This window comes from Panthera uncia (assembly GCF_023721935.1).
Source record: "Panthera uncia isolate 11264 chromosome C1 unlocalized genomic scaffold, Puncia_PCG_1.0 HiC_scaffold_3, whole genome shotgun sequence".
NCBI lineage: Eukaryota > Metazoa > Chordata > Mammalia > Carnivora > Felidae > Panthera > Panthera uncia.
Window position 1 is genome coordinate 111,071,699 of NW_026057584.1, and position 25,532 is coordinate 111,097,230.

General features: G+C 51.1%; 1 protein-coding gene across 2 annotated transcripts; it reads right to left on the reverse strand.

Annotated features, from left to right (window-relative positions):
* Window positions 1–176: 176 nt before the first annotated feature.
* Window positions 177–21,781, reverse strand: ARHGEF4 (Rho guanine nucleotide exchange factor 4). Of its 2 annotated transcripts, none has more exons than XM_049615812.1 (10): window positions 21,614–21,781; window positions 9,551–9,730; window positions 8,335–8,511; window positions 8,082–8,261; window positions 5,713–5,945; window positions 5,297–5,426; window positions 3,726–3,857; window positions 2,715–2,958; window positions 1,917–1,994; window positions 177–1,336 (listed from the first exon to the last, which is right to left on the reverse strand). In XM_049615812.1, the coding sequence occupies exons 2-10, from the start codon at window positions 9,674–9,676 to the stop codon at window positions 1,185–1,187; spliced, it is 1,452 nt and encodes a 483-aa protein (XP_049471769.1). In that variant the 5' UTR covers window positions 9,677–9,730; window positions 21,614–21,781; the 3' UTR covers window positions 177–1,184. The 2 variants fall into 2 exon arrangements, with proteins under 2 accessions (XP_049471769.1, XP_049471768.1); XM_049615811.1 differs by lacking the exon at window positions 21,614–21,781 and adding an exon at window positions 13,374–13,556.
* Between the last annotated feature and the right edge of the window lie 3,751 nt (window positions 21,782–25,532).

Below are 25,532 nucleotides of genomic sequence, written 5' to 3' on the forward strand. Positions count from 1 at the left end.
CACCACACTGGGCGATGCTGGGCTCATCCTTTCTGTTTAAGGAGAGGCCCAGGGCAGAGAAAGGTAACTGTCATAGGAAGGATGGAGCATGCAAAGGAGAAAATGCATAGACACAAATGGAAAAACCAGGGCCAACAGGTTATTTTTCATGTTTCTTTATGAAATTAAATGTGGCTTCTGGCTTGGAGAAGGTATAGTGCAAGAGTGACTGACTGTACATGCTGCTGAATTCCCTTAGGCCAGAGGGGCAGCTCAGTGTTCCCGCACCCACAAGCCAGGTCCTGGCTGTACTTGTGACCCTTCTCGGCACAGGACATGGGCTTCCCTCTTAACTCACATGCTCACTGGACTCTGGGTTAGTGGGTCAGTCCTGGATGCTGGGCCACAGAATTCAGTCCTTATGGCTTCTCACACTCACTTAGGGTAAGGCAATCTTTCTGTGTCACTAATAACAATTATTTTTCCCCAATGTTAGAAAAACAGAACAATCCAGACAGACTGGGAGCAGGTTCTGGAGTCAACCCACAACTACACGTGGACTGGTCACAAACCCTGACAGAAGTATGCAGTGACTATGGTTTTGTTTTCTTTCCACTATAAACACATCACAAGTGAAGAGGGTGTCCAGCAGCCAGGAGTGTCTAGAGAGGGACTGGGAGGCAAAAGAGGTGGGCTCTGGGCCCGACATTTTTGTGCACAGAATTCTGGTTCCCACCCTCCAGGGATGCAAGTTGCCTGGCACCACCAGCTGGGGACCAGCGGCCTGAAGGAGGGCAGAGGGGCACACAGCCCAACTTTGCAGGGGCTGAAGGCAGTCTGCCCAGAGACAGCAGGAGGAAGGATAATAAGATGTCCAGAGAAGAGGGTCCAGAGTGGCCAGTCCTCTCACGCGTGTTGGCCTGGCCGGTGGCTCTGAGCTTGTGGCTCCCAGGAGGCCCCATTGAGGTCCAGAGGGTGGCGGAAGGCTCACCGCTGTGGGCCCCTGCCCCTCCAGCTGGTGTCTTCAGTGCACCAGTGGTGGGGAAGAAACGAAGAATGGGGTGCCGAGCAGTTCCCTCCCTCAGCCTGTAACTTCCAGTGCATATGACAGGCAGAGGAGGCCACATGCTGTGGGCCTCAGGGAGAAAAAGCTGGAGGCCCACTGGAGGGACAGGTCCATACGGTGCTGTCGGGTGGGGGCTGGCTCACTTGCGGAATGGTGCTAGCCGGCTAATGCTGTGCCAGAAGGTGGATGGCTTCCTCTTGGGCTCTGCCAGTACCAAAACCTGTTGCTGGGGCAGGCTGGCCGGCAGTGCCGGGTGCTTCTGGCGTGCCAGGTAGTAGGGCCGGCTGAGGGCTGAGCAGGAAAAGAAAGCAGGGATCACTGGTGCCTAGTGAGCAGGTGTCACATGGCAGAGTGGCAGCCTCTGCTTGGTAGGGGGGGTGGAATGGGTCCCATCCCATGGGAGGGAAGTTCCTTCATGGGGCTGACCACATCCAGTGGCCTGAGCCACTGTAGAGGGGATGGCCAGGAAACCTGGGACGGTGTGGGGCCCTGGAGCTTCTCCATGGCACAGGCCCCTTGCCAGGCATTTATCAGCTCTGTTGGAATGGGGATATGGGCTCCTTGCCAGGAGGTTGTACGGAGGCCTGCCAGAAAGCAGTCCTGCCTGGGGAGGTGTGCTGTCACTAATGCTACTGCTCTGGGGGATGTGAGGGGATTGAGAGCAAAATTATCAACTGCACACTGATTAAAGCTTTGTCACCAGTGGCCCCTTACCACCACCATTTGGGAACAAACACCTGGAAAGGGCAGTGGGCAGCAGATGGGACCTACGTGCTAGCTGGCTTTGTTCTGGGGGTCAGAGAGGAGTTTGATCTTGATCAGGTAGTAGGGCCAGGCTGCTGTGGGAGGAGGTAGGGTACCATCCACTTACCTTTGGGCTTCCCAGTGGCCTGCTGCTTGCTGGCATTCAGCATGGCCTGCTTCCTCTGCAGCTCGGTGATGGAGAAGCCTGGGAGGGAGGACCGCAAATGAGACCTCTGCTTGACCTCTGCTTATTTTGAGGACTTGACTTCCACCTCCTCCCCCTCCCCAGCCAGTGTTGCTCTTGTCCTGTGCCTCTCGGCACCTGGTGTATCCTGCATCTCTCACAGGGTCTGGTGTCCCATCATGCTGCAGATGCTCCGTATCCTGCTCAGCCAGCCTGCCTTGGCCAACCAGGCAGAGGAGATGCTCAGTGGGCCCTCCCTACAACCTTGCCCTACCCATCTCTCACCCAGACCCAGTCCTTGATGTATTATTCAGCATCTAGTGTCCTTTCCACTATGGTGGAGGCTCTTTCCCAGACCAAGAGCCAATCTGGTCACTCTGAGTGTGATGTCCAGGGGCCCATGGAGAGAAAAGGAATGCAGCAGGGAGGTATCTTGCTTATGTTTGGATGGGTGAGGTTTCTCAAAGCCCATGCCCAAATCCTACTTGAATTCTTTGTGCTGGAAAGGGGCCTCATCAGTTCTCTGCAACTGAGAAGGCCCCCACCTTATGGAGTGTGTGTGGTAGAAAAACCTGGACAGGCCAACAGACCATGCCATGCCTTGGGGCTGAAATGAAGAGCTGCCCTGGGTTGTAGCACATGGCTACCTCGCAGTCTCAAGGTTGTCCTGACCTTGCATTCAGGGGTGAGGAGGGCTGGGTGGGCCCTCACAGTGGATCAAGGCTGAGTGGGGTCTCGCACCTGTCTCCTGGTCCAGCCGCACCTGCTCCCTCTCCCTGGCGAAGGCCTTGAGCCAGCGTTGTTTTTGCTCAGGCTTCCTGGCACACAGCAGGTGACTCTCTCCCGTGGTGCCGCAGAGCAGACGGAAAGCATTCTTGACACTCACGTGGAGGTCTCGATCTTTCCCGTCCTCCAGGTCCACCACCTCCAGGCCATCCATGTCCACTCGGCCCTTATAGTACAGCACATCCCGGCGGAGAAGGTCCTACCAGAGACTCTGTGAGCTCCTGCTCTATATCCTGCTTTTCAAGTCCTTACCTCTCAGGCCTCTGAACCACTCTCCTGACCTGTTTATGCCTCACCCCCTGCCCTGCAGTCAGAAGGGCCAGCGGGCTGCACACCCACTTTCCCAGCAGGTGGTAAGCTCACAAGGGCAGAGTGTGGTGTGGCCCACAGCCATGTGCTGAACCCATGCTGGAGGAGCCTTGTGCCTTCAGTGAAATTACTGACTAGCCTGGAGGGCACCCACTGCCTCACAGAGAGGCAGCCATGGAGACAGTGGGTCAGGGCCCATACTGCACAACAGAAGAGTACCAGGCCTACCGGGCCAGGCCCAGTATCAGTTGACCGGGAGGGCTTCCTGAACAGGGCCACTTGGGCCATGTGCTGAGAGGAGCAGAAGCTAATGGCAAAGAAGAGGCAATAGGAGCAGAGGATGCCAGGGCTCAGGGGGAGCTGAGGTGGCTTTAGAAGCAAGCAGAGGCTAGGTCATGAAGGAGGGTGTTCTCAACAGCACTGGACCCTGGTCAGACTGTGAGGGCCACCCCATGGTCCTCGGGCTACTTGGCTTCCTTCACAGACAGTGATCCTCATCCTGGCCCTATGGGCCTGACCAGGGAAGGGCCTGCTGTACTGAACGTCCTCAGGACGTGTGTGGCTCCTTTTCTCTGGCAGCTACTCCCAGCCCCCAGCTTCACCCCCTCCATTCCCGCTCTGAACGGCTCGTCCAGCAGGGCACAGCAGCTCTGGTACCTTCTTGCAGTAGATGAGCTGGTGGTCAAAGAGGAAAAACATCCTCTGCTGGCTCTTGGCTTGTGGTTGTGTAACACGGGTCAGCTCCCCCGAGTAGATGAGTTCCGAACTCCTGACCAGGAGATCTTCCCCCTGGTGGACCCCAAGGAACACTATGAGCTGAGTGTACCCAAACTGGGAAGCCCCCTCCACTGGGCACTGCCCCCTGCCTCTGTCATGAGTGGGGCAGGCTCCCCACTGGCCTGGTCTGCCTGTGGCCCCCACTGGGCTAGGGTCTGCAGTGAGCAGCAGGCCACAGAGGGAGGGGTTGCTCTTGAAGCCCAAGGCAGTGGTGGGCACAGTGGGGTGTTAAGGAGTAAAAAGGTGGTTTAACCTACAAGTTAGTTGTCTCTGCAAAATGGGGCCAGTGGCGGCCAGTCATGTGCACACTTGAAATGTGACTGATCCCTATTGTGATGTCATGTAAGTAATCACCAATTTTGAAGACTTAGTATAAAGAATGTGAAATATTTCACTAATGATTTTGTTGCTTACACGTTGAAACACTTTGGATATGCTGACTTAAAACATTATTAAAATTAATTTTACCTGCTTTTTTTCTGTTTCCAGATGGCTATTAGAACATCTAAAATGACCCATGTGGCTCCCATGATACTTCGATTAGACAGTGCTATGCTCAAGAATAATTAGACCTGGCTCAAGTCACCTGTGAGCCTTGTCTTTAGGGGCTTATGAAGTTTTCTTAGCTAAATATAGTTAGTACCTGAAGCTCCATCATCAGACCTCAAACTTTCAGGCTAAGCCCCGCCTCACTCTGGTTCCTCCTTAGAAAATGCAAACCATAGCCAGTTATTGGCAGCCATTCAGTTTGGGATAAGTGAGTTTGTAGGGGTCCTTAGCCAGGGCTAGGCCTCAGAACCAGTCACCAGGAAAAGAAAACAAGCAAACAAACAAAAAAACCCCGAAGACTACACCAGGGATTCTAATTCTGTGTTTCTAGGGTGGGGTCCAGGAATCTGTATTTTCATAACATTTTATGGCTGGTGGGTGGGGGTGGAAAGAGCAGGACGGGAAGGCCTCTAAATGACAGGAATGTCCCCATTAGTTCAGGTCTCTGGGTGGCTTCAGAAGGCAAGACTGGTGGATATAAGGGGCATGTGCAAGCCTGAAGAATGGAATCAGGAATGGAATGAAAACCCATGGCAATCCGTTTTCGGTCATGCTGTGGCAGGCCTGAACCCTTCTGTTGGGAGTCCCAGTAGTTACTGCCACTTGGGGATCTGGCCTGTCCCTTGAGGGCTGAGGACTAGCTCCTCCTGCTGGGCCAGCTGACCACACTGGGAGCAGCATCCTATGTCACACATGCTGGGCACTCTTGACCAGGAAAGAGGCCACCAGGCCTGCAGCTGCATGCTCCAGTGGGTTGGCCTGGGCAGAGGACCAGCTCTCCTACTGCCAGCTCCCAGAGCACGACTCCCACTTCAGCTCCTTCCTAGATTTTTCAAAGGCAAGCGTGATTTTAAAGCAAGGAGCCATGCCCCACGGTATTTTCCGAGCTGTGGGGCCCTCACCTCCCAATCCTCTATGGAGCTCTGCCACTGAGCAATCTTGTCAATGTTTTCAAGCCTCCGTTTCCGTTCGTTGATGAGCTGGGCCACATTCTTCATGGCATGTAAGGCTGCCTCCACATCCTTGAAGTCCCTGGGGCATAATAGACATGGAAGAAGGTTGTACTAGGGAAGGCAGAGAGGGGCTGTGGAGCTGCCTCCCTCTGGGGCTATGCCCTTGGCAGTTTTCACTTGTCAATGCCAGATGGTGCGTCTGGGCACCACAGAACTTAATATCCTATTTTTGTCCTCTTCTCTCATTGTAATGACAGCATGTGACAGCAGGGACTATTTTACTATGTGCTGTCAGAACTCAACACTCTGGCTGACCCAAGGCATGAAGAGCCTCAGACTGCCCTCCCTTTCCAGCAGCCTCCTACCTGTGCTGGGGGGGTGTGTACTTGAGCAGCTCAGCCAGCTGCAGAGGGTACTTGCAGATCTTCTGTACCGGTGTCAGCAGAAAGCCGTCCAGGGAGATATCTATCATCTTCTGTAGTAACCGGCAGGCCTCAAAGAAGTACACATACTTGCTGAGCTTGGTAAGCCTGGAGAGCTCCACACAGGCATTGGGGTGGTTGTTGCAGTACTCCGAGTAGATCTGGAAGTCCGCTTGCTGGGGGCACAGCTGGAGGTCAGGATGGTGACCTCCTGCTCCCTCAGGCCACCCAGGCAACTGGGGCACAGCATAGGAGAGGGAGCAGGGGCCTCTGTATTTCCCTCAGGAGCTGGGCTCAGAGGGCCCAGACTCTCTGTACCCATGTCACTGGGCACAAGCTATGTGGAATTAGACACAGGGGTATTAGACACTGAAAACTCAGGCATGTATGTGTCCTGTCACCACCCAGATTTCTCAGCAGATATTTTGACTGTATGTCAGTTTTTTTTTTTTGGAGGGTGAAATCAATGATGTTAATAAGGAAGCACTGCCAAGGCCAAAAACTAGAAAGAGAGAGAGAAAGGAGAGAGAGAAGGAGAGAGAGGACAGGGGAAAGAAGGGGGAGAAGAGAAAGAAAGGAGAGACAGAAGGGGAAAGTGGAGTGGGGGGAAGAAGGGAGAGAGAGAAGGATAGAGAGGAGAGAGGATTGGGGGGAAGAAGGGAGAGAAAGGAGAGTGAAGGGGAGAGAAGAGAGGAGATAAAGAAGGAGAGAGAGGGAGAAGAGAGAGAGAGGGAGGGACAGAGACAAGGAGAGAGAGAGGGAGGGAGAAGGACAGAGAGAAGGATTGAGAGGAGACAGAAGGAGATTAAGGGAGATTAAATGGCTTCCAGGGTCTATGTCTGTGCCCCCTGGTGTCTCACTTCTTCCTCACAAAGCTCTGGCTTCATATCTGGGTAGCCAGTGCCACTTTATCCATTCACCATGTGACAGATACGTCCACATTGTGTGTGTATTGTTTAAAAAAATTTTTTTTTCATGTTTATTTATTTTGAGAGAGAGAGAGAGACAAAGCATGAGTGGGGGAGGGGCAGAGAGAGAGAGGGAGAGAGATCCCAAGCAGGCTCCACACTGCCAGGGCAGAACCTGACACCAGGCTCAATCCCACGAACCACGAGATCATGACCTGAGCTGAAATCAAGAGTCAGATGTTTAACCAACTGAGCCACCCAGGTACCTCTTGTGTGTGTGTCTTGAGACACACACACATGAGGCACATGAGACTCGCTGTGCCTTTTTTCTTTTCATTTTTTTTTTTGTTGTTGTTGTTGTTGTTGTTCTATCTACCTGACCCAGAGAAAGACTGGGTCTTTAGTGACTAGGACTTCATGGACTTAGGTGGGAAAGGAGGGTAACAGCAGTAAGCTCACTGGCCAGTTGCTGTGATGGTCATACTGGGTAATGTCGATAAAGTGCCTATCCCTCCCTTCCAGCCCCCATCACAACTCTGCCTGCTGCATAACTGGCTCCAAATCCCACACTCACTCAGGTGCTCTGACCCCGCTACCCATTCCTGCTCAGGGAATCTAAGGTCTCCCCTTCCAGCTCTCCTGCCACTGGAGCCAGGTAATAGGGCCCTTCCAACAGCCCCCTCAACCCCCACCCCCACATACACTGGTAGTAGCCAGGAAGGAACCCATATTGTCCTTGATCGGCTGGCCTTGGCATCCTCTGCTCAACCCCACATAAATGCCACAGGAGACAGAAACAAGTGCTTCCTTACCAGGCAAGGCCAGGAGTCCATCTAGCCCACACCATCCAATTAAATCCAATTAAATCACCAATCCAACTGGCATTTAGAGTGGAAGTGCTACACATTACACAAATTCCAGTTTTCTCACTGTGTGAGGAAGCCCAGAATCTGCTATGACAGCTCTGAGGATGCTCAGCAGGTGGCCCCGCCCAGCTTTGCCTTCTATTTCCTGTAGCCCAAGAAAACCTTTCCCGCTGATGCCTAAGGCCCCCTGCTCCAAGGAGCCTTCTCTGACTTGGTCTGCCTCCCAAAGAGGCAGAGACATTGCTGAAACAGCGCTGGAGGGTGAAGGCAGTTGGGCAATAGGGGAGTGGAGCCTGGAAGCTTCTGGGAAGAGAAGAGCAAGTTGCCTGGGCTTTTAGCCTACAGGGCCCACTTCTGTCTGCGAGGAGGCCAGAATGGGAGCCAAGGGCAAAGGGCAGCTTACATGCTCGGGGGCCAGGGTGTGTGTGTGCAGGGGAGTGGGGACCACCAGCAAAGAAGGGCAGAGGGGGACTGCCTGGCTGGGAGGCCTGGAGAATGGGCCCTGGGCAGAGAGGTTGCTGGGGCAGGGCGTGCTCACGTGCTCCAGGAAGCAGGCGCCCAGCTCGCTCAGGTGGGGGCGCTCCCTGTTGAACTTCTGCTCTAGCGCCTTCACGAACGCCTTCTGGCACCGGTAGATGTCCTCGATGTTCCCAAAGATGGTGCGCAGCTGTTCCTCGCTGAACATGTCAGCACGCTTGCGACACTGCCTGATGTAGCCCTGCAGCCCATGGCCTGTCAGGTCTCTCTCTGGTCCCCCCACGCCACCCTCCGCACCTCCTGCTAGGCCTCACCTCGCAGATGTCCCGCAGATGCTTGATGTAGTCCCGCTCAGTGCTGAGGATCTCGTTGATGACGTTGGTCCGCATCTGGTCCTTGCTGCTCTGCCCCTCGGCACTTCCATCCTTGGCCCCGCTGTCCCCGGCCCGCAACGTGTCATCGTCGGCAGGCTCGTCCTGGTTCACCCGCAGCTGCAGGCAGCACGTGGCCAGTCAGTGCCCGGAGGGTCAGCCCCTGTGGCCCGCACGCGGGGGCAGTGGTGAACTGAGGCTGGGAGGAAGGTAGGCATGGCAGCCCCCTGCCCCCAACACCGGAGGCTCGCCAGCCCCTCCAGAGGCGCCAGCTTCTGTCCCTCTCCCTCTCTGTCGTCTTCTGTCCCCCTCCCCCTCCTGCGCTGGTGCTGGACTCCGTGCTGGGAGCAGAGTGGATGCTCATTCTTAGGGGGTTTCCGAACCAGTGTCTGCTCACACCAGCCCCTCTAGGGCCTGTGACAGAAGTGAATGGGTGATTGGGGCCTTTCTGGCTCTGTGACCTGGAACTAGGACAGGCTTGGGGTGGACAATGGGCCGTTTATCCATGAGGTCTGGGGCAGGGGAAGCAATGAAACCCAAGGTCTGAGAACTCTACTCCCCACTGCCTTCTGCATGGCCTTTGAGGGCACCCGGGTTCCTTCCTTGGACACCAAAGGCCACCATAGGTAGGTTCTGGGTCTCCTCCCTGTGATCTCTTGTGCTAACGACTTAACTTGTCCAAGCCTCAATTTTCTCAGGTATAAGTGGCTGTTCCCAGCTCTCAGAGCGTTGCGGAAGTTTGAGATGCCTATCCAACTTTTCTGAATAGTGTTTAGTAAATGCCTGATACACCGAGTTGTTTGTGGTGGTGGCATTCTAACATGCAGATTCCCCCTGGAGGAATCCACACACCATCGTTTCTGACCCATTCCTTTCTGAACACCAAGGGCACCCTGGTGGGAGGGGTGGGGCAGGCAGGAGTTTGTGATGGTCTGCGGGTGGAGGAAGGTTGTGTCACAATTCTGTGGCTGGCCTTCTTCACATCCCCGTCCCCACACCTCCCATCTCCAGCCCGCAGTCTTGCAGTCCCAGCACAGCCATAGGTAGGTGGGGGTCCATGCCCAGCACCTCTGACCCCAGAGCAGTTTCAGGTCTGCACTTCTGAGCAGAGCCAGTTGGCTCCTTATGGACCCAGAGAAAGCATAGGCTGGTGCCATACCCGCACGAAGCTGGCTGGAAACCACCCCTCGCCATCAGCAACACGACCCCACCACCACTCTCTGTTGGTGGCATCCATTACTTCGATGACATCCCCAGCTTTGAAGCCCAGTTCCTGGTCATCCATGGTGACATGGTCCCAGAGTGCTTCAGCACAGACCACACTGCCATCACTGATGAGCTGTAGAGAGAGCCACAGACAGGCAGATCAGTGGGGTAAAGCTGCCAGGGACCTCCTCATGGGGCAGGGTGTTCCTGTTTTCTGCCCCCCCACCCCTCAGCAGCCCTGAGAAGAGGGGATCCTGACTCATGTTACAAAGGAGTGAATGGAGGCTCCTCCTGAGCCAGCCATTCTTCAGGGAACAGGACTATGCCCTGGGCATGTCTGGACTGGCAGGGCTCATGATGAAGCCTGAAGTGAACTTGACCACTAGAATACTGGTGAGCCACAGAATCTGAGAGGCAAGCATGTTGCTCACTCCCCTGCACAGGGCACATCTTCCTCCCATCCCCATTGGACTAGCGATTAAATTATTGTTCTCAGCTTCATTTACCATCTCTGCTCTGCTCTGTGATGCTGGGGCTGAGCACAGCAAGCTACATTTCTTCTGTGCCAGCTGCTCCCTGTTAGGTTCTCCAAATGTGGCGTTGGAGGGTACCACAAGGCTGGAGGGAGAAGGGCTTGCTCCCTCCTGCTGGCTTCTTGTGGACTTGCATTACCTGTGAGGTCACCTGGCAAGCAACGGCACCACTCCTCCCAGGGACAGAGGTTCCCAGCCATCACGGTAGCTGGATCTGGTTTGCAGTGTTTTTCCAACACTGGCAGAACCGGTCTCTTGGCCCTCCCCTGCCACGTCCACCAGCACTAGTTGAGCAGCACCTATCCTCAGACTTCTAGGTCCCAAGCCCTACAGGATCCTCAGCTTTAATTACTCCAACCTCTTTCCTATATTCCCTAGCTGTAGGAGAGGTAGGTTCACCTTGCAGCTGCTACCTCTGTAACAGATACCTCAGGATTGTTCTTGTGCACTCGGGTTATGGAGTCAAGTACTTTAAAACTGGCTCATAATTCTTTATATTAATTTCTCTCTGCTGAAATAACTTGGGGTGTTTCCTTACTCCAACATGGCCATGGACCTCACATCAGGAGCGACGCTCCTATCATGGATCTCACATCAGGAGGAGATGGAATTCCGCCCCCCCCCCCCCAAGCCCCCAGGCAGCCCTTGTGCTCAGAGCTCCATTTCCTGTTGGGCTGACACCTGCTTTCCTGTAACATGGGCTCAGTTTCTGCTCCGTGAATAATGAATGGCTCTGAGTGCTCAGGACAAGAGGAAGGGTAGACAGGGGGCTATACAAGAGGTGAGATCTATGCCCCTTTCTGATGGGACCAAGTGTTGGCTCTATCACAGCCATGGGCTGGCTCTTTGGTTAAGCAGTCACTCCCTCAGAGCATCACCAGTCAGGCCGTCTGCGCCAACTCTTTCCTCCTCTGAGCTGCTTGCCTCTGACCCCATTCATGAGTGTGAATCCTCCCTTGGCTTCAGGGACCTTTCCTCGGTGCTCCCAGGGCAGTGTGTGTTCTGTTCCTCAGATTGAAATGGGAACCAGAGCAGGGCTGCAGCAAGACTAGCTGGGTCTTCATCTGAGAGTTCCAGTAGCTAAAATGTTTTCCCCAAACCCTGAATGGGCAGAGCGAAGGGTAGGGCGGGCCACCTGGTACCAGAGCCCACTCAGGCTGGAACCTTCCCTAGGGTAGGGCCTGAGCAAGCACATTCAGAAACCTTCAGTTTATGTGTTCTGGGAATGGAACCTGCTCCAAACCCTGATGAAATCATTCCTCAGAATGATTATACGCACATTTACTCTCACACAACAGCCATTCAGAGGCTGCAGATGCCCAAGGCCCACCAGAGACCACAGGCACCAAGCACTGGGTTATTTCTGGGGGGTTGCATGCCTCCTCAAGAGACCATTGCAATCATCCCAGCTAAAAAGACCTACTACAGGTATGTCCTCTTCTGCAAGAAGGCCTGGCCCCCAGGATCAAGACCTCCTGGCTGCAATATGACAAGATGAGACCAGAGGACTCAGCAAGGCATCATGAAAGGAGCCAGCCTGCTGTACCTAGGGAGCAGGCACTAGACTGGGCAGCCCATAGCTGGCACACTCCACACAAGCAGGCTACCACTCCTGGCCTTGAAAGATCTTGCCTGAAGACGAGGAAGAAAGTACTCAAGGGTGGTATGGGTGAGCCAATGAGAATGTGGGCTGCAGGTGAATGTCCTCTTTCAGGGACAGTGATCACAGGTAAGCATGTGCATCGGGACCGAAGGTGTGTGTGACGATGGGTGAGTGTGGGCATAAAGACAGAGGGTGTGTATGACATCAGGCAAATGTGTGCATCACGATGGAGGGAATATGTGACTATAGGCTATTTGGGTAGTTTTGATCCTTGAGAGGCGGGTGTTCCGAGACCCCCCTCTTCCTGCACACACCCTGACATGCACCTGCCAACACACATTTACATACTCACTAACAGGATGCTACACTTTGATCTCCAGAGAACAGTATGCCATATTGCAGGTGTATGCTGTCCACCCTCAGTTCACACCAGCTACATACACATGCAGGTCTCTAGGACAGCATGGATGCTACCTTCACTGCTGGAGCCCAGGCAGGGAGGAAGCAATGCAGACATACCCACACAGCCCAGCTTCCCACCATTTCTCTTCCCAGGTTGTTTCCTACTAATATTAACTAGGCCAGGTGCCTCCTCCTAACTCCAGGTTTTCTCAAGTGAGCCCTGAGCAAAAGCCCCTCTTGTCAGGCCCAATGGCTCCCCCTTCTGCTTTATTCTGCCAGCCCTTGCAGAGAGGTGCACATCCTACAGAGTGGTTTCCTGTATAGCTATGGGGGGAAGGGCTCCAGGTATGGGACAAACAGGTAAGGCTTCCCAGAGAGACCATGGTTCCTGACCTTTATGGACAAGCCCCAATACCTGCCTTGTCCAGTTATCCAGAAGCCCTTGGTGGTGGCGGTGGTGGTGGGGTTGGTCACGTTTGTCACTTCCTTGTCCTAGTACCTTGCTGTGCACAGGAGTTACCTGACAGACTCACAGTCTTCAGCAAATCCCCTGGTCTCCCTCACTGATGCCACAGTAACCATGTGCTCTCCCTGGGCCACAAAGCTCCTCTATAGATCCACAAAAGGGCGGCACTCTGTCACCAAGATAAAATGTAGCTCCAAGAGGTCAGACATGCATTCTACCTCCAGGATAGTCCAGAGGCCATCAGGGCCCACACTAGATGGGTTTCTGGGCAGAGGCCCTTCCTGAAGCTCTCTGTCTGAGGTACGGCTGCACAGAAGCCCAGATTCGAGTCCAGTAGGCTGAGGGGCAAGGGTTGCAGGTTCATTCTTGGCCTGGCAGTGGGGAGCAGAAGCTGGCTCTGAGACATGGGCTGTTTACCGGGGGGCAGGTCAGGAGAGGGAGGGGGCAGGATCCAGTCTTGTGCCCTGGAGACTTTGACAGGCTGGAGGAAGCCAGGCTTTACCTCAAAGCTGCTCTTGATGACCACTCACGACCCTTCCCACCCTGTCCTATCTCCTCCTCTCTCTCACACACATGCCCACCCTGTCCTATCTCCTCCTCTCTCTCACACATGCGGGCTGGTGGAGGATTCCAATCAGTCTGGGAAGGAATATGGCTCAGCTCCTCCAGGCCGCGGCCCAGCAGGGGAGAGGGGGTGTTCAGAATGCCCACGTTCCAGGGATGCAGGCAGGGCTCTACCCGTAGTAGCGGCATGCTGGCCGAGACCACTAACCTGGATAAAGCTACTATAGATGACACGTGCACAGGAACCCACTCATCTCCCCATTTTTCAACCCACACAGAAACGCATGTCCAGTTCCGCGCACACGGCAGTCACACGTACACTTTCCAGACAACCACAGACAGCCGTGTCCACAGCTGCATCCGCATCCTCAGTTACACGAAGAGACACGCCATTTTAGGTACACGCACACGCGCACGGCACAAAGGACAGGCAGAAGAACCCCGTGGCACAAGGGTCACCAAGCCCCAGAGTCACCTGCAGGGCCGCATCACCCGGGGGACGCACGCACACACTGGGCCGTGGCACATGGAGCTGGCAGAGGAGGGGGGCACCAGGGCCAGGCGGGGTCAGCCGGCGCACCTCCGGCCACTGCGGGCACTGCGGAGGACGCGGCTGAAAAGGAAGATGCTTGGCGGCGCGGCGCCACTCACCCCTGCGCGATCCCCCGCGGCGCCCTGCCCGGGCGGTCAGCGGAAGGCCAGCAGGAATATCAGCACGACGTTGATGAGGACCAGGAGCGCCAGCACGGCGAAGACCACCACGCGCTGGGCGCCGGGGGGCAGGTTGCAGCGCAGCAAGGCGCGCAGGGCGCTGCCGGGCGCCGCGGGGCGTCGCCGGGACTGCGGGGCCCTGGCCATGGCCCCGGCCTGCCAGCCCCGTGCGGCCCGGAGATCCCGCCGCGATAGGGCGGGAGCGGGGTGGCCCGGAGCGCCCGGAGGGGGGCGGAGCCGCTGCGGTCACCGGGCCCGGGGCTTCTCCAGCTCAGCTCGCGACGTGCGCGCCGCGTCTCCAGGCCCCGCAGCCCTAGCAACCGAGCCGGCCGCAGGGGCGGGGGAGCCGGGGTGGGAGGGGTGAGGAGGCTCGGGCGTGCGAGGCGGCCTGCCCGGGGCGCCTCCTGACGGGGGGGGGGGGGGGGGGGGGGGGGTTCCTAGGGGGACCTAGACGCGCTCCCGGTGATCGGGGGCCCCGCACTGACCGGGCGCGGAGGGCCGCGGCGGCGCTCGGGGCAGGGCGTGGGAGGAGGTGCGTGGGGGGTGCCTCAAAGCTTCACAGTATTGGGGTACCGGGCCATGGGGATAGGCCAGGGGCTCTGATCCCTAATACCAAGAGCTGTCGTGGCCCCCACTTCAGGAGTCAATGCATCTTGCAAAGGTCAGGTAATTTGCTCACTCATAAAAGCGCCTAGGAATACAGGGATGGTGGAGTCAGGACAGACTGAGGCATCACCCACATGGAGGTGCTCCAGGAAGGTCATGACTCAGGACTTCTCCTTACTGACCCATCCCAGCAGCATTTTGTTCCTTTGGGAAAGCAGCTGGCTTCTTCAGTGGCTACTCCCCTTCTCGCCCCCCCCCCCCCCCCCCCCCTTTTTTTAGGGTTAACTGACAAAAAATGTATATATTTAAGAGATATAATTTTATGTTTTGAAATATGTATATTTTGAAATAAAATCAACACAATCAGGCTAATCACTCTCTCACTTCTCGTGTGTGTGTGTGTGTGTGTGTGGTGACAACACTAAGATCTAACCACTTCACACACTTCAAGTATACAACACAGTACTCCTTAACTATGGTCACCATGCTGCCATGCTGCACATTAGATCTCCAGAATTTAGTCATCTGGCACAACAGAAACTTTGTATACTTTGGCTGACATGTCCCTATTTTTCCCTCCCTCAACTCCAGGCAATCCCCTATCTTCTGCTTCTATGAGTTTGTTTGACTTTTAGATTACACATATAATAAGTAAGATGACACACTTTTCATCTTTCTGTGTCTGGTTTATTTCACTTAGCATAATGTCCTCCAAGTTCATCCATGATGTCACAAATGGTGGGCTTTCCCTTTTAAAGGCTGAATAATATTCCATGGCATATAAACCACATTTTGCTTGTCCAATCATCACGCAATGAACGCTTAGGTTGTTTCCATGTCTTTGCTACTGAATAATGCTGCAGAGAAGATGGGAGTGCACATATCTCTTCGAGATCCTGATCCCATTTTCTTGGAACACCCACAAATATGATTGCTGGATCACATAATAATTCTATTTTAAATTTTTTGAGGAGCTTCCTTACTGGCTGTACCAATCTACATTCCCATCAATAGTTTATAAGGGTTTCCTTTTCTCCACACTGTCACCAACACTTATCTTTTGTCTTTTTAATAATAGCCACTGTAAGAGATGTGAGGTGATATCTCATTGTGATTTTAGTTTGCATGTCTCTGATGATTAGCAATGGTGAACATCTGTCCATATACCTGTTGGCCATTCTGTGTATCTTCTTTTGAGAAATGTCTATTAAGGTCCTCTGTCCATTTTAAAAATGGATTATTTGGGTTTTTTGCTACTGGGTTGTATGAATTACTTATATATTTTGGATATTAATCCTTTATCAGATATATGGTTTGCAAATACATTCTCCCATTCCACAGATTGCCTTTTCACTCTGTTGATAGTTTCCTTTAATGTACAGAAGCTTTTAGGCCTGGTGTAATCCCACTTATCTATTTTTGCTTTTGTTACATGTGCTTTTGGCATCATATCCAAAATAACATTGCCCAGACCAATGTTGAGAGGCTTTTCCCTATTTTCTTCTAGTACTTTTGTGGTGTCAGGTTTTTGGTTTAAGTCTTTAATCCATTTTGAGTTGATTTTTGTGTATGGTGTGAGTTAAGGGCCCAATTTCATCTTCTGCATGTGGTTCAGCAGCTTTTTAAAAAAATCCTGTGTCAGCTATGCAGGAGTATCCTATGTCAGTTCCTATTATGCTCCCTCCTGGGGAGTTCCCACTGCCTCCCTGACAGACTGTACACTTAGCCCTGTAGGGTTCAAAGCTCATGTGCAGGTGTCTATCACTCCATCCACAAAGATGTGCTCTGTCACAGTCACCATGCCCCTCTGATGGATCAGAAGGATGCAGCCAAGCAGGCCAAGGAGACTTAAAGGCAGATCAGAAAGACCTGCTCAGAGATTTCCAGGCTCCATGCTCAACACTATGGCCTCCCGGGGCAGAAGGAGTCATGGAATTTGGGCAGAGGCACGTGTTCACACATGAGTGACTTTGTTTCCTGTATATTGAGGTTTCTGTGTGTGTGTTAGTACTACATGCATGTGAGTGAGTACAGATGAGTCACCTGTGGACACCACCATCCTGCTGAACACCCCAAGCAGGTGCCGGGATATATGTGCACATGTGGGTACCTGTGTGTGTGCCAGGGGAGGGCTAGGATTACATCCAGAGAGGCTGGCTGCCCTCCTCAGATCTAAAGGTTCTGTTCCCATCTGTCTGGTCGTGAGGGGAAAGTCATTTTTCTGTTTCTCTTCAGTTCAGAAAACTAGGCTCAAGATTTGCTCCCTCAATTTCTCAGGAGGATAGTGGGGTAACAGAAGGCATCAAAGGCTCCCAGCCACCCCAAATCCCAGGGCTCCTTTGTAAGACTGTGTGACATGCCCTCTTGGGAGGGTGTGGCTCAGAAGTCCTGACTTTAGGCCAGATGTTTCATTGTGTTCCTGTGGTTCCAAGGAAGAAAGGCACAGAGGACAGTTCTGGGAATCCACTGGTCAGCACCGTGCTGAGGGCTGTGGGTCTATAGCACTCTACCTGATGCTGTACTGGCCCCAGAGGCCTGTTTTAGGGCTTCAGCCATGGCCCATTTCTGGAACAAGACCTCTGTCTCCCCTGTAGCTGACCACCTTGGGGCAGAAGAACCTCTGAACCTGGGCTGGGACCAAGACCTAAGAGGTGGCCACTGCCTTGCCGGGCGGCACCCAGACTTTTGATCCTGGTGAACTGGGGTGATAGCAGGGAACACAATGGCAACGTCCTTTTTGTGTATGTTTCATGACCAAAAAAGCAAAGCCAGAAAAGCTTGAAAGCAAAGGCCTTGGCTCTTGAGGGGTTCAAACTGGATGGTTCCAAGCCAGGGAGGGGAAGATAAGTGGAGGAGGTAGCAGGGAGTTGCAGGGAGGCACTGCCAGTGACAGGACTGGCAGGGAGATGGACAGGTGACATAGGTGTTTGGACAGATGAGGGATAAGCCCCCAGCACTGTAGCTTGGGGATGGATGAGGAAAACTGCTCTGGGTGTGCTGGCCACCAGACAACTTACAGTCCTGGCCCAGGGTCTCCTGCTACCCCATCTCATGGAGAGTTAAGTGAGGTTGTTGTCCAACAACAGGGCATGAAAAGGTATCTGGGGCACTGACCAGTATCAGGCTCTTCCCTTGGGCTGGTGCCAGAAGGGGTACCAGAGCCAGGTAGGCCTTGGGATGGATCTCCAGGCTCACAGACACTGGGGAAGACAGAAACACCTGGAGAGAAGGTCAGACTATCTCCATGGAGGGGGAGGTCATAAGCTGGCCTGGTGTCCTGAGTGTCCTCTTAGTGTTCCACAAAGAGTTTCTGGGAGCTTGAGGATGGCAAGACTCTCTTCTATCCTCAGGTTACCCTATGGCCTGTGGGCCAGGACAGTCCTGCTTCCCACCCGCTGTGCTGGCCTAATTATTGGTAGAGCTCCTATTATGCTCTAAGCCCCAGGTTAGAGGACAAGATTTATGTCTGACTGCCCTCTAGTTCACACTTATCTCTTCTCAGCAGGAGGATCCAGGAACTGTTCTTGGCACGCCCCCTCCATGCCCTCCTAGAGTGGGGACATCAGGTGCTTGGAGCAGACCTGGATACAATAAGACCCTCAGAGCCAGAGTCAGGTAGTGGGCAGAACTAGGGAAGACTGGCTCCACACATGCGCCCTTTGTTAATGCAGCCATGACCTGGCCCCCAGGGGAGATGCTGCCACCCACAGCACAGCGGAGGGGGCATCAGAAGACCCCAGGCCAGGAGCCATGCCCTCCCCTCCTCTGGTCCCATCTCACAACTGGGCGGGGGGTGGGGGTGGTGTAGGACTGGTGGAAATGAAAAGAAGACACCTCTCCTTTCAGCCCTCAACCCCAGAAAAAAATCCTTGGGCTAATGATACCCTCAGGCCTGACTCCAGCCCAGCAAAGTATGCTCAGAGCCTCATGAGGCAGGGAAAGGCTGGGAAAGGCCGGGAAGAGGGTGAGGAATTGGGCAGACAGACATAGGCCTCAGTCATGGGCATCTGGACAAGGTACCAGACCGCATGATGCTAAAAAAAAAAAAAAAAAAAAGGAACACTTCTAGGCACTGCAGTTAACTCATGTTGCAGGGTCTGGACCATCACAAGGCGCAAGGCACAAGTGAGATGCAGAGAATACAGAATGAATATGATATTGTGTCCCTTTTCACTTTTGTCAGCACACAGACATGCACTGTCTACCCCCACCCTCAACATTCCTATATATTCTGTATCCCAGGGCCTGGGACATTACTTGACAGTAATTACATGCTCAGTAAATATGTCACATGCATCCAACACACACATATACACATCACACTCATAAACCTGCAGGTGCATGTGTTTGTGAGCACATGCACTCATTTCTTCTGTACCCAGAATACAAAAATGCTTCACTATTCTCCCCTATGTCTACTGCGCTTTGGACTGGATGGTTTGAACTCCCTTCTGTTTAGGAAACTGAGATGTGGTGTCTTCTTCTGAGGTCAATACAAACAAGAAAGTGTCACAATTTAGAACATGATATGTGTGTCTAAAAAATAGAAGTGAATATGTGATTTTAGAGCAAGATAAATGTTCTTTAGTATGGACTTTTCTCTGACATCTGTTGCTGCTATAATCTCTTAAGTATGAAACTCATGTTGACCCTAGCAAATCAGCTTGCCACACATGTGAACCAGCAGTGAGTGCTGGTGTGTTCAGGGCATTCATGGTGGGGCTTCACTGCTCTTGGAAGGCCAAGTGAACTAGCCTTATTGCAGAATCACCTTTTATATCTCTTCAGTTTCTGATAAAGTGGGTCTATTCAATGCTGCCGACAAATGGGTGCTGCCTTTCCTAAGTCCCTTATACACCTGGGTACAGTGACCCTCCTGTAGCTGCCAGTGCAGCTCAAGTGACACACCCATCCCACCAGAGGAAACTGAGGCCCTGAGGAGGGGATGACTGGCCACATGTCCTCCACTGTCCAGTGGCAGGGTTGGGGGGCAGATGCAGTGCTGCCAGCCTCCAAACCCAGGCCCTGCCCGTCATGCTATGTTGCCCTGAAAAGGGATCTAGAAGTGCTGGTGGGTCTCATGAAGGAGAGCAGCCTGGTGGACACTGACACCTGCATTTGCCGCTGCATCACTGGAGAGGGGCTCCCCAGTCTGACTGGCTGCCCTCCTGCATGATGTGACATGTCCTTCCCCACAGGGGCATGTCCAGGAAAGACAAGTACCCTGAAGCACCAAGCACTCTAAACATAAGATACAACATCACCCCTCCCCCCCCCCCCCCCCCCCCCCCCCCCCCGGTCTACTCAGGAACCTCAAATACCAAGAAAGACCTTTGAACCAAACAAGAAACAAAGTCTCTAAGCAGCTAAAATAGGTGCTATCCAATTCATGATCTAAATTACCTTTATTTCCTTCATAGAGGTGCCCTCTGCCAGCAGCTATTGGTTCTCTTAGAGCACTCCTGGCTCTTGGCTTTCCTTATCCAAAACCTTTTAGAATGAATAACTTGTCAAGGGCCCCAGAAGGCACTTCCTTACCAGCAGCAAGATATGACAGACCAGAATTTCACCCTCAAGTAAGAGATACACAACTATGAAAAGCAGACACAAGACCTCTAACAATGCAGCACTGATGGCCAATCAAATATCCCCACAACTGTTCAGAGTCTCTAAAAGCTTTATGTTAGCAATCCTTCCTCACTATCATCCTCATTGCTGGAGAACCCACCATATGCCAGGTTATCTATGTTATTTCAGTTAGTCCTTATGTAAGCTTATGGCTATCCTTGTTTACAGTTAAGTAAACCAGATTTCAGAGGGTTAGCTGCTCAGAGCTTTACGCCAGGCAGGGTACTGGGCAGGGAGGAACTCCCATCCAGGAGTGGGAGGCCCCAAAGTCCGGATTCTCCCCTCTTCACCATGCTGCTCTCCACCAGGGCTGGGGCCCAAGACTGAGGAGGGCAGCCTGAGACTTCAAGAAAAACCATTATCTGTGAATTCTGCTTAAGAAGACATAATTTTAGGACATCTTCCATTCAAAGTAACTTATGAGAAGCACTTAAAGAAAGGCTTTATGTATTGGAAAAATCAACTTATTTAACTTATTTGAATATGTATTCTTTAACAAATGGATCTTGAATAAAGCATTATTCAATGACTGTTTTAAATCATTTATTCAGAGCTGGGCCTGGGGAAAGAGTTCATCCACCATCAACAGTTTGTAACCATCTGTCCAGTAAGTAGGTAATAAGGACAGGACACTCCTTGAGGGTTTCTGAGAAGCCCACCAGCCCACTCATTCACTCAAACTGTAAATTGATCCCTTCCGAGGTGTAAGATCCTGGGTGGTCAGATTCTGGTTTTGATGAAGCATTAATAGATAGTAGCTCATGACTAGGAAGAGAACATGGTGTTGTTATGGATGTGGGTTATGGACCACATTATGTTTAATGCCCCCCACCCCCGAATTAAAAGCGAAGAAGGGGAGAAAATAGGAGTATAAGTGATAAAAAGAGAGGAGTCAAGGTCTCAAAATTTCTCTGTCCTTGGACAATGCAGAAGGAGTCCTCAGTATGGGAATCAGTTTTGCCTAGAGGAAGTTTGTCACTAATTTCTTCTGCGTAGGTAGGAACAGAAAGAGAAAAAAAAAGAGTAACTTGCACACAGTTGTCATAGCAACCATAATAAGTTTTGAGCTCTAGGAGTCAACAGGAAAGAAATCAATTTTCACTTGCCTCACTCCCCTTCTGTCCTGAAAACTTCTTGGAGGGAGGGGGCTAAGCCCTGGCCTTCCTTCCACCAAGCAGAGTTCCTGCATCCAGGAATTGGGTAGGATAGACCAGTACACTTTGATTGTAGGTCCTGAGTCATGCCTGCCATTCTGGGTTCCCTGTAGGTCCATAATGGCAGAGGGGTGGGATCTGTATTTGGGCTAGCTCTGCTAGCAGATACCACATCCTAAAGGGAGAACCACAGGCTCAAATGGTGTTGTGTGCATGCTGGTGCCACTGCCATCTGCTTGGAACACAGAGCCTGTGGACATCTAGGTCTGTGTGAGCATGCTGGACTCATCCTGACAGCCAAGCCATCTGTCCCAGTCCCTTCCCTTCACCCATGCAGCCCTGACCTTACCTCATTGATGGCCAGCTGCTCACCACCCCCTCCAGGGTGGCTGTAGTGGTGGCTGGAGCTGTGCAGGTCCTCATACAGGTCCTCCTCACTCCCTGCCTCGTCAGCACGGATGGCCGGGTCCAGAACTCCATCAGGGATAGCTGGAAGGAGAGACACCAGCTGGCAAAGAGGAGCTGAGGAAGAGGGACAGGCAGAGAAGGAGATCACCTTTTTCAGGATAAATGCTCCTTCGAGAGGAGGGAGAAGACCTGGGAACTAGTTTCTCAAACCATTTTTTGCTGCAAAATCGTTGTCTAGTTGAAAGAGGGCACTGGTTGACTTTCACCCCATCACTGTTAATCACCATTCAATTCCCACCAACTCCATAAACAAGGAAACTCATATATCTGCCAGAGCATGGCATTCAAGAGCCCCTCCATCTGAACCAACATGCCAAGTCTGATAGAAGGCCCTTAAGAATAATGCTAACAATTTATTATGAAATATATATATATATATATATATATATATGAATATATGTATTTGGAGATATATATATATATATATATATATATATATATATCTCCAAAGAAATATAGTATATACATTTAAATATAGGTAGAAAATTAATAAAATGAATTCCCATAGTACTTACTCTGTTTAAGAAAAACACCAGAGTCTTAGAATTGAACCACCTGTATGCCCTACTCCAATTGCATTCCCCTCTCTTCTCTCTTTCCTTTAGGGCTATCCAATATTTCAAAGTTCTATAAATCATACCCATGCTGTATTTAGCATTTATTTCTGTCAAGTTTTGCATGGTTTGACCTTACATAAATGGGACCATCCAGTAGCTTCTCTTTGACTGACTGACCTTTCTTTCTTTCTTTCTTTGTTTCTTTCTCAATTCAATTTTTTTTTTTTTACTCAACAGCTTTTTTTTGGGTTATGCAGCTGTGACTGATTCAGTCTCACTGCTGCACAATCTTGCATTTTATGAATACGTCACATTTTACATACCCATTGCACTGCTGGAGACATTGGGTGCTTTTCTGTGTTGTTGCCAGTGTGAACGATGGCATTGCAAACATACCTACAAACCTCCTGGGCACATGTCTTAGAATTTCACCTCGGATGGTGTTTCTCAACTCTTTCTCATTATTAACCCCTAAAGAGCCTTTTATACATGGTTTTCCTAATCATCTCAATGAAAATTTAATACTACAAATACACCTTGTGTTTGTTTTATGTTCTGTGGCTCTTTGGAAAGCCACAAACTATCATAATACCTAAGATTTTTGCCCCCTTTGGCAAAATTATTACCCCTGGTGTGAAGTCATGCTCTAGGGGGCAGGTGCCCAGGTTTGGCATTCCTGGGTTGTAGGTATGCCAAACTGTTTCCCAAAGCTATTCTACCACTTAAGACCTCCGACAGTGTGTATGAATGTTCCCACCACTCTGAGGACTGGCATTGTCAGACATTGTTGACAGGCTGATGGGTATGGAATCATATCTTACTGTGGTTTGAATTCACCCGTCTCTGATCACTAATGAGGTAAACACACCTTATCTATACTTATGAGTCACTAGTATCTCCTTTCATATGAAATATCTGTGTCAACTGAGCTTGTTGGTCTTTAATGTAATCATTAATGTAAAAAAAGTTTATTTCTATGTATATATATATATGTACATACACTGCTCTCATTCTCCATACTAAATCTTTGTCACCCACATGTATCATAAATATGGTCTCCCACTTTGTGGCTTGTCCTGTCTCCTAATTTATCAATCTTGTCCTATATGGTTTTGTGTTTAGGAAACTCTTCCCTACCTCAAAGTTACAATATTTTCCTATGTTATTCTTCAATGTTTTATAGTGTTTTTGTTTTGTTTTGTTTTAAGTAGGGCTCATGCCCAGCATGGAGCCCAACATGGGGCTTGAACTCATGGTTCTGAGATCAAAACCTGAGCTGAGATCAAGAGTCAGACACTTAACTGACTGGGCCCCCCAGGTACCCCCTATAGTTTTTATTTTGACATTAAGTTTTTATGCAATTGGGAATATATTTGTGTATTGTTTATCGTGTATTGTGTGGGTTGGAATCTGTGGTACTGTGATTTATAATAAGAAATTTGTATTTGGTCTTCCACCCGGTCCAGGCAAAGACCTCCTAAAACCCTTGGGAATATCCAGTGATAAGAGAGATAAAGGTTTTTTGTTACGTTAATCTGACTTCCAGAAAGCCCCTAGGTAACCTAGGGATGGGGATGGTTGCCAGGGAAACAACCCTGAGATTAGAGGTTTAGAATTTTTAGTCCCATCCCCCAACCTACTTCTGGGGCAGGGAGAGGGGTTGGAGGTTGAGGTAATAGCCAATGGCCAATGATTTAGTCAATCATGCCTACATAATGAAGCCTCTATAAAAACCCAAAGGACAGTGTTTGGAGAGCTTTCTGGTTGGTGAACACACAGAGACTGGGAGAGTGGCATACCTGGAGAGGGCATGGCAGCTCTGTGACCCTTCCCGCGTTACTTGCCTATACATGTCTTCCATCTCATTGTTCCTGAGTTATATCCTTTTATAATAAATCAGTAATCAGTCAGTAAAATGTTTCTCTGAGTTCTGTGAGCTACTCTAGCAAATTACTTGAACACAAGGTGGGAGTCAGCTGGAACCTCCAATCTACAGCCTGTTGGTCAGAAGCACCTGGAGTTTGTGACTAGTGTCCAAAGTGGGAGAAGGGTAGTCGTACAGGACTGAGCCCTGTTAATCTGTGGGATCTGATGCTATCTCCAGGTAGAAAGTGTGAGAATTGAGTTGAATCGTAGGACACTTCACTGGTGCCTGAGAATTGCTTGGTGGTGGGAGCACACATGATAATGGGGTCCAGAACCTTTAGAATCCAATTTCATTTTTTCTGTAAAGATAAGCGATTGTCTTAGCACTATTTGTGGAATAGATGGTCCTTTCCTATGGATCCATAATGTTTGCTCTGTCCTTAAATCAAGTTGTTGACTCTATTCTTGTGGGAGGCAGAGTAATGGACCCCCAAAGATGTCAAAATCCTAATCCCTGGAGTCCATGAATATGTTATTTTACATGACAAAGAGGAATTAAGGTTGCAGATGGAATTAAGTCTGCAAACCAGCTGACCTCAAAATAGGGAGATTATCCCGGATTACCCGGGTGAGCCAAACATAGGTGAAAATATTAACTTTCAAGACTCACCTCAAGCATTACCTCCTCTGTGCAAGTCTTATTAGACATCATCACTCCAAGGACTGACATCGGCTTCTATTTCACTCCCGAGGTGCTTTGTACAGACAATGGTTATGGCATTTATCATACGTCCCCTATATATTGCATTGTCTGACTGTCTCTCCCAAAGGCAGTAGCCATGCCTTATTCATTGATGTAGACTTCTGTAAGTGTTAAAGAAATGAATGAGTAGACAGATGGGTGGGAGAATGGTGTACAGCGGAATGACAGAACAGATGAATAAAAAAGTGGAGAGATGAATAAATGAACGCAGAGAGGCCTAGAAGAGGAATAGTTGAAGGCAGAGCCTATGAGGCCTGGCAGAGCCAATACCAGGAATACAGTTAAAGTTCCATGCATGTGGCTGAATATGGAAACAGAAGCATGTGACTTGAGAGCAACATCCTGTCCCTGGAACTGACCCGAGAAAGCCCTCTGCTCTAGCCTGGCAGCAATGGTCTGAGCCCAGCTTGGGGGCAGGAGCTAATAGTTCTGCCACTGACCCACGCAATCAAGAGTCCCAAGGAACCCTCATCATTTTTATTTGATTTATGTTTTTAAATTGTTTTATAATGGAAAGTTTGAAATATGTACAAATGAAGAGATGACAGTGTAAATGAATCTTGTACACCCATCATCCAGCTTCAACAATTCTCAACATGAGGGCAATCTTGCTT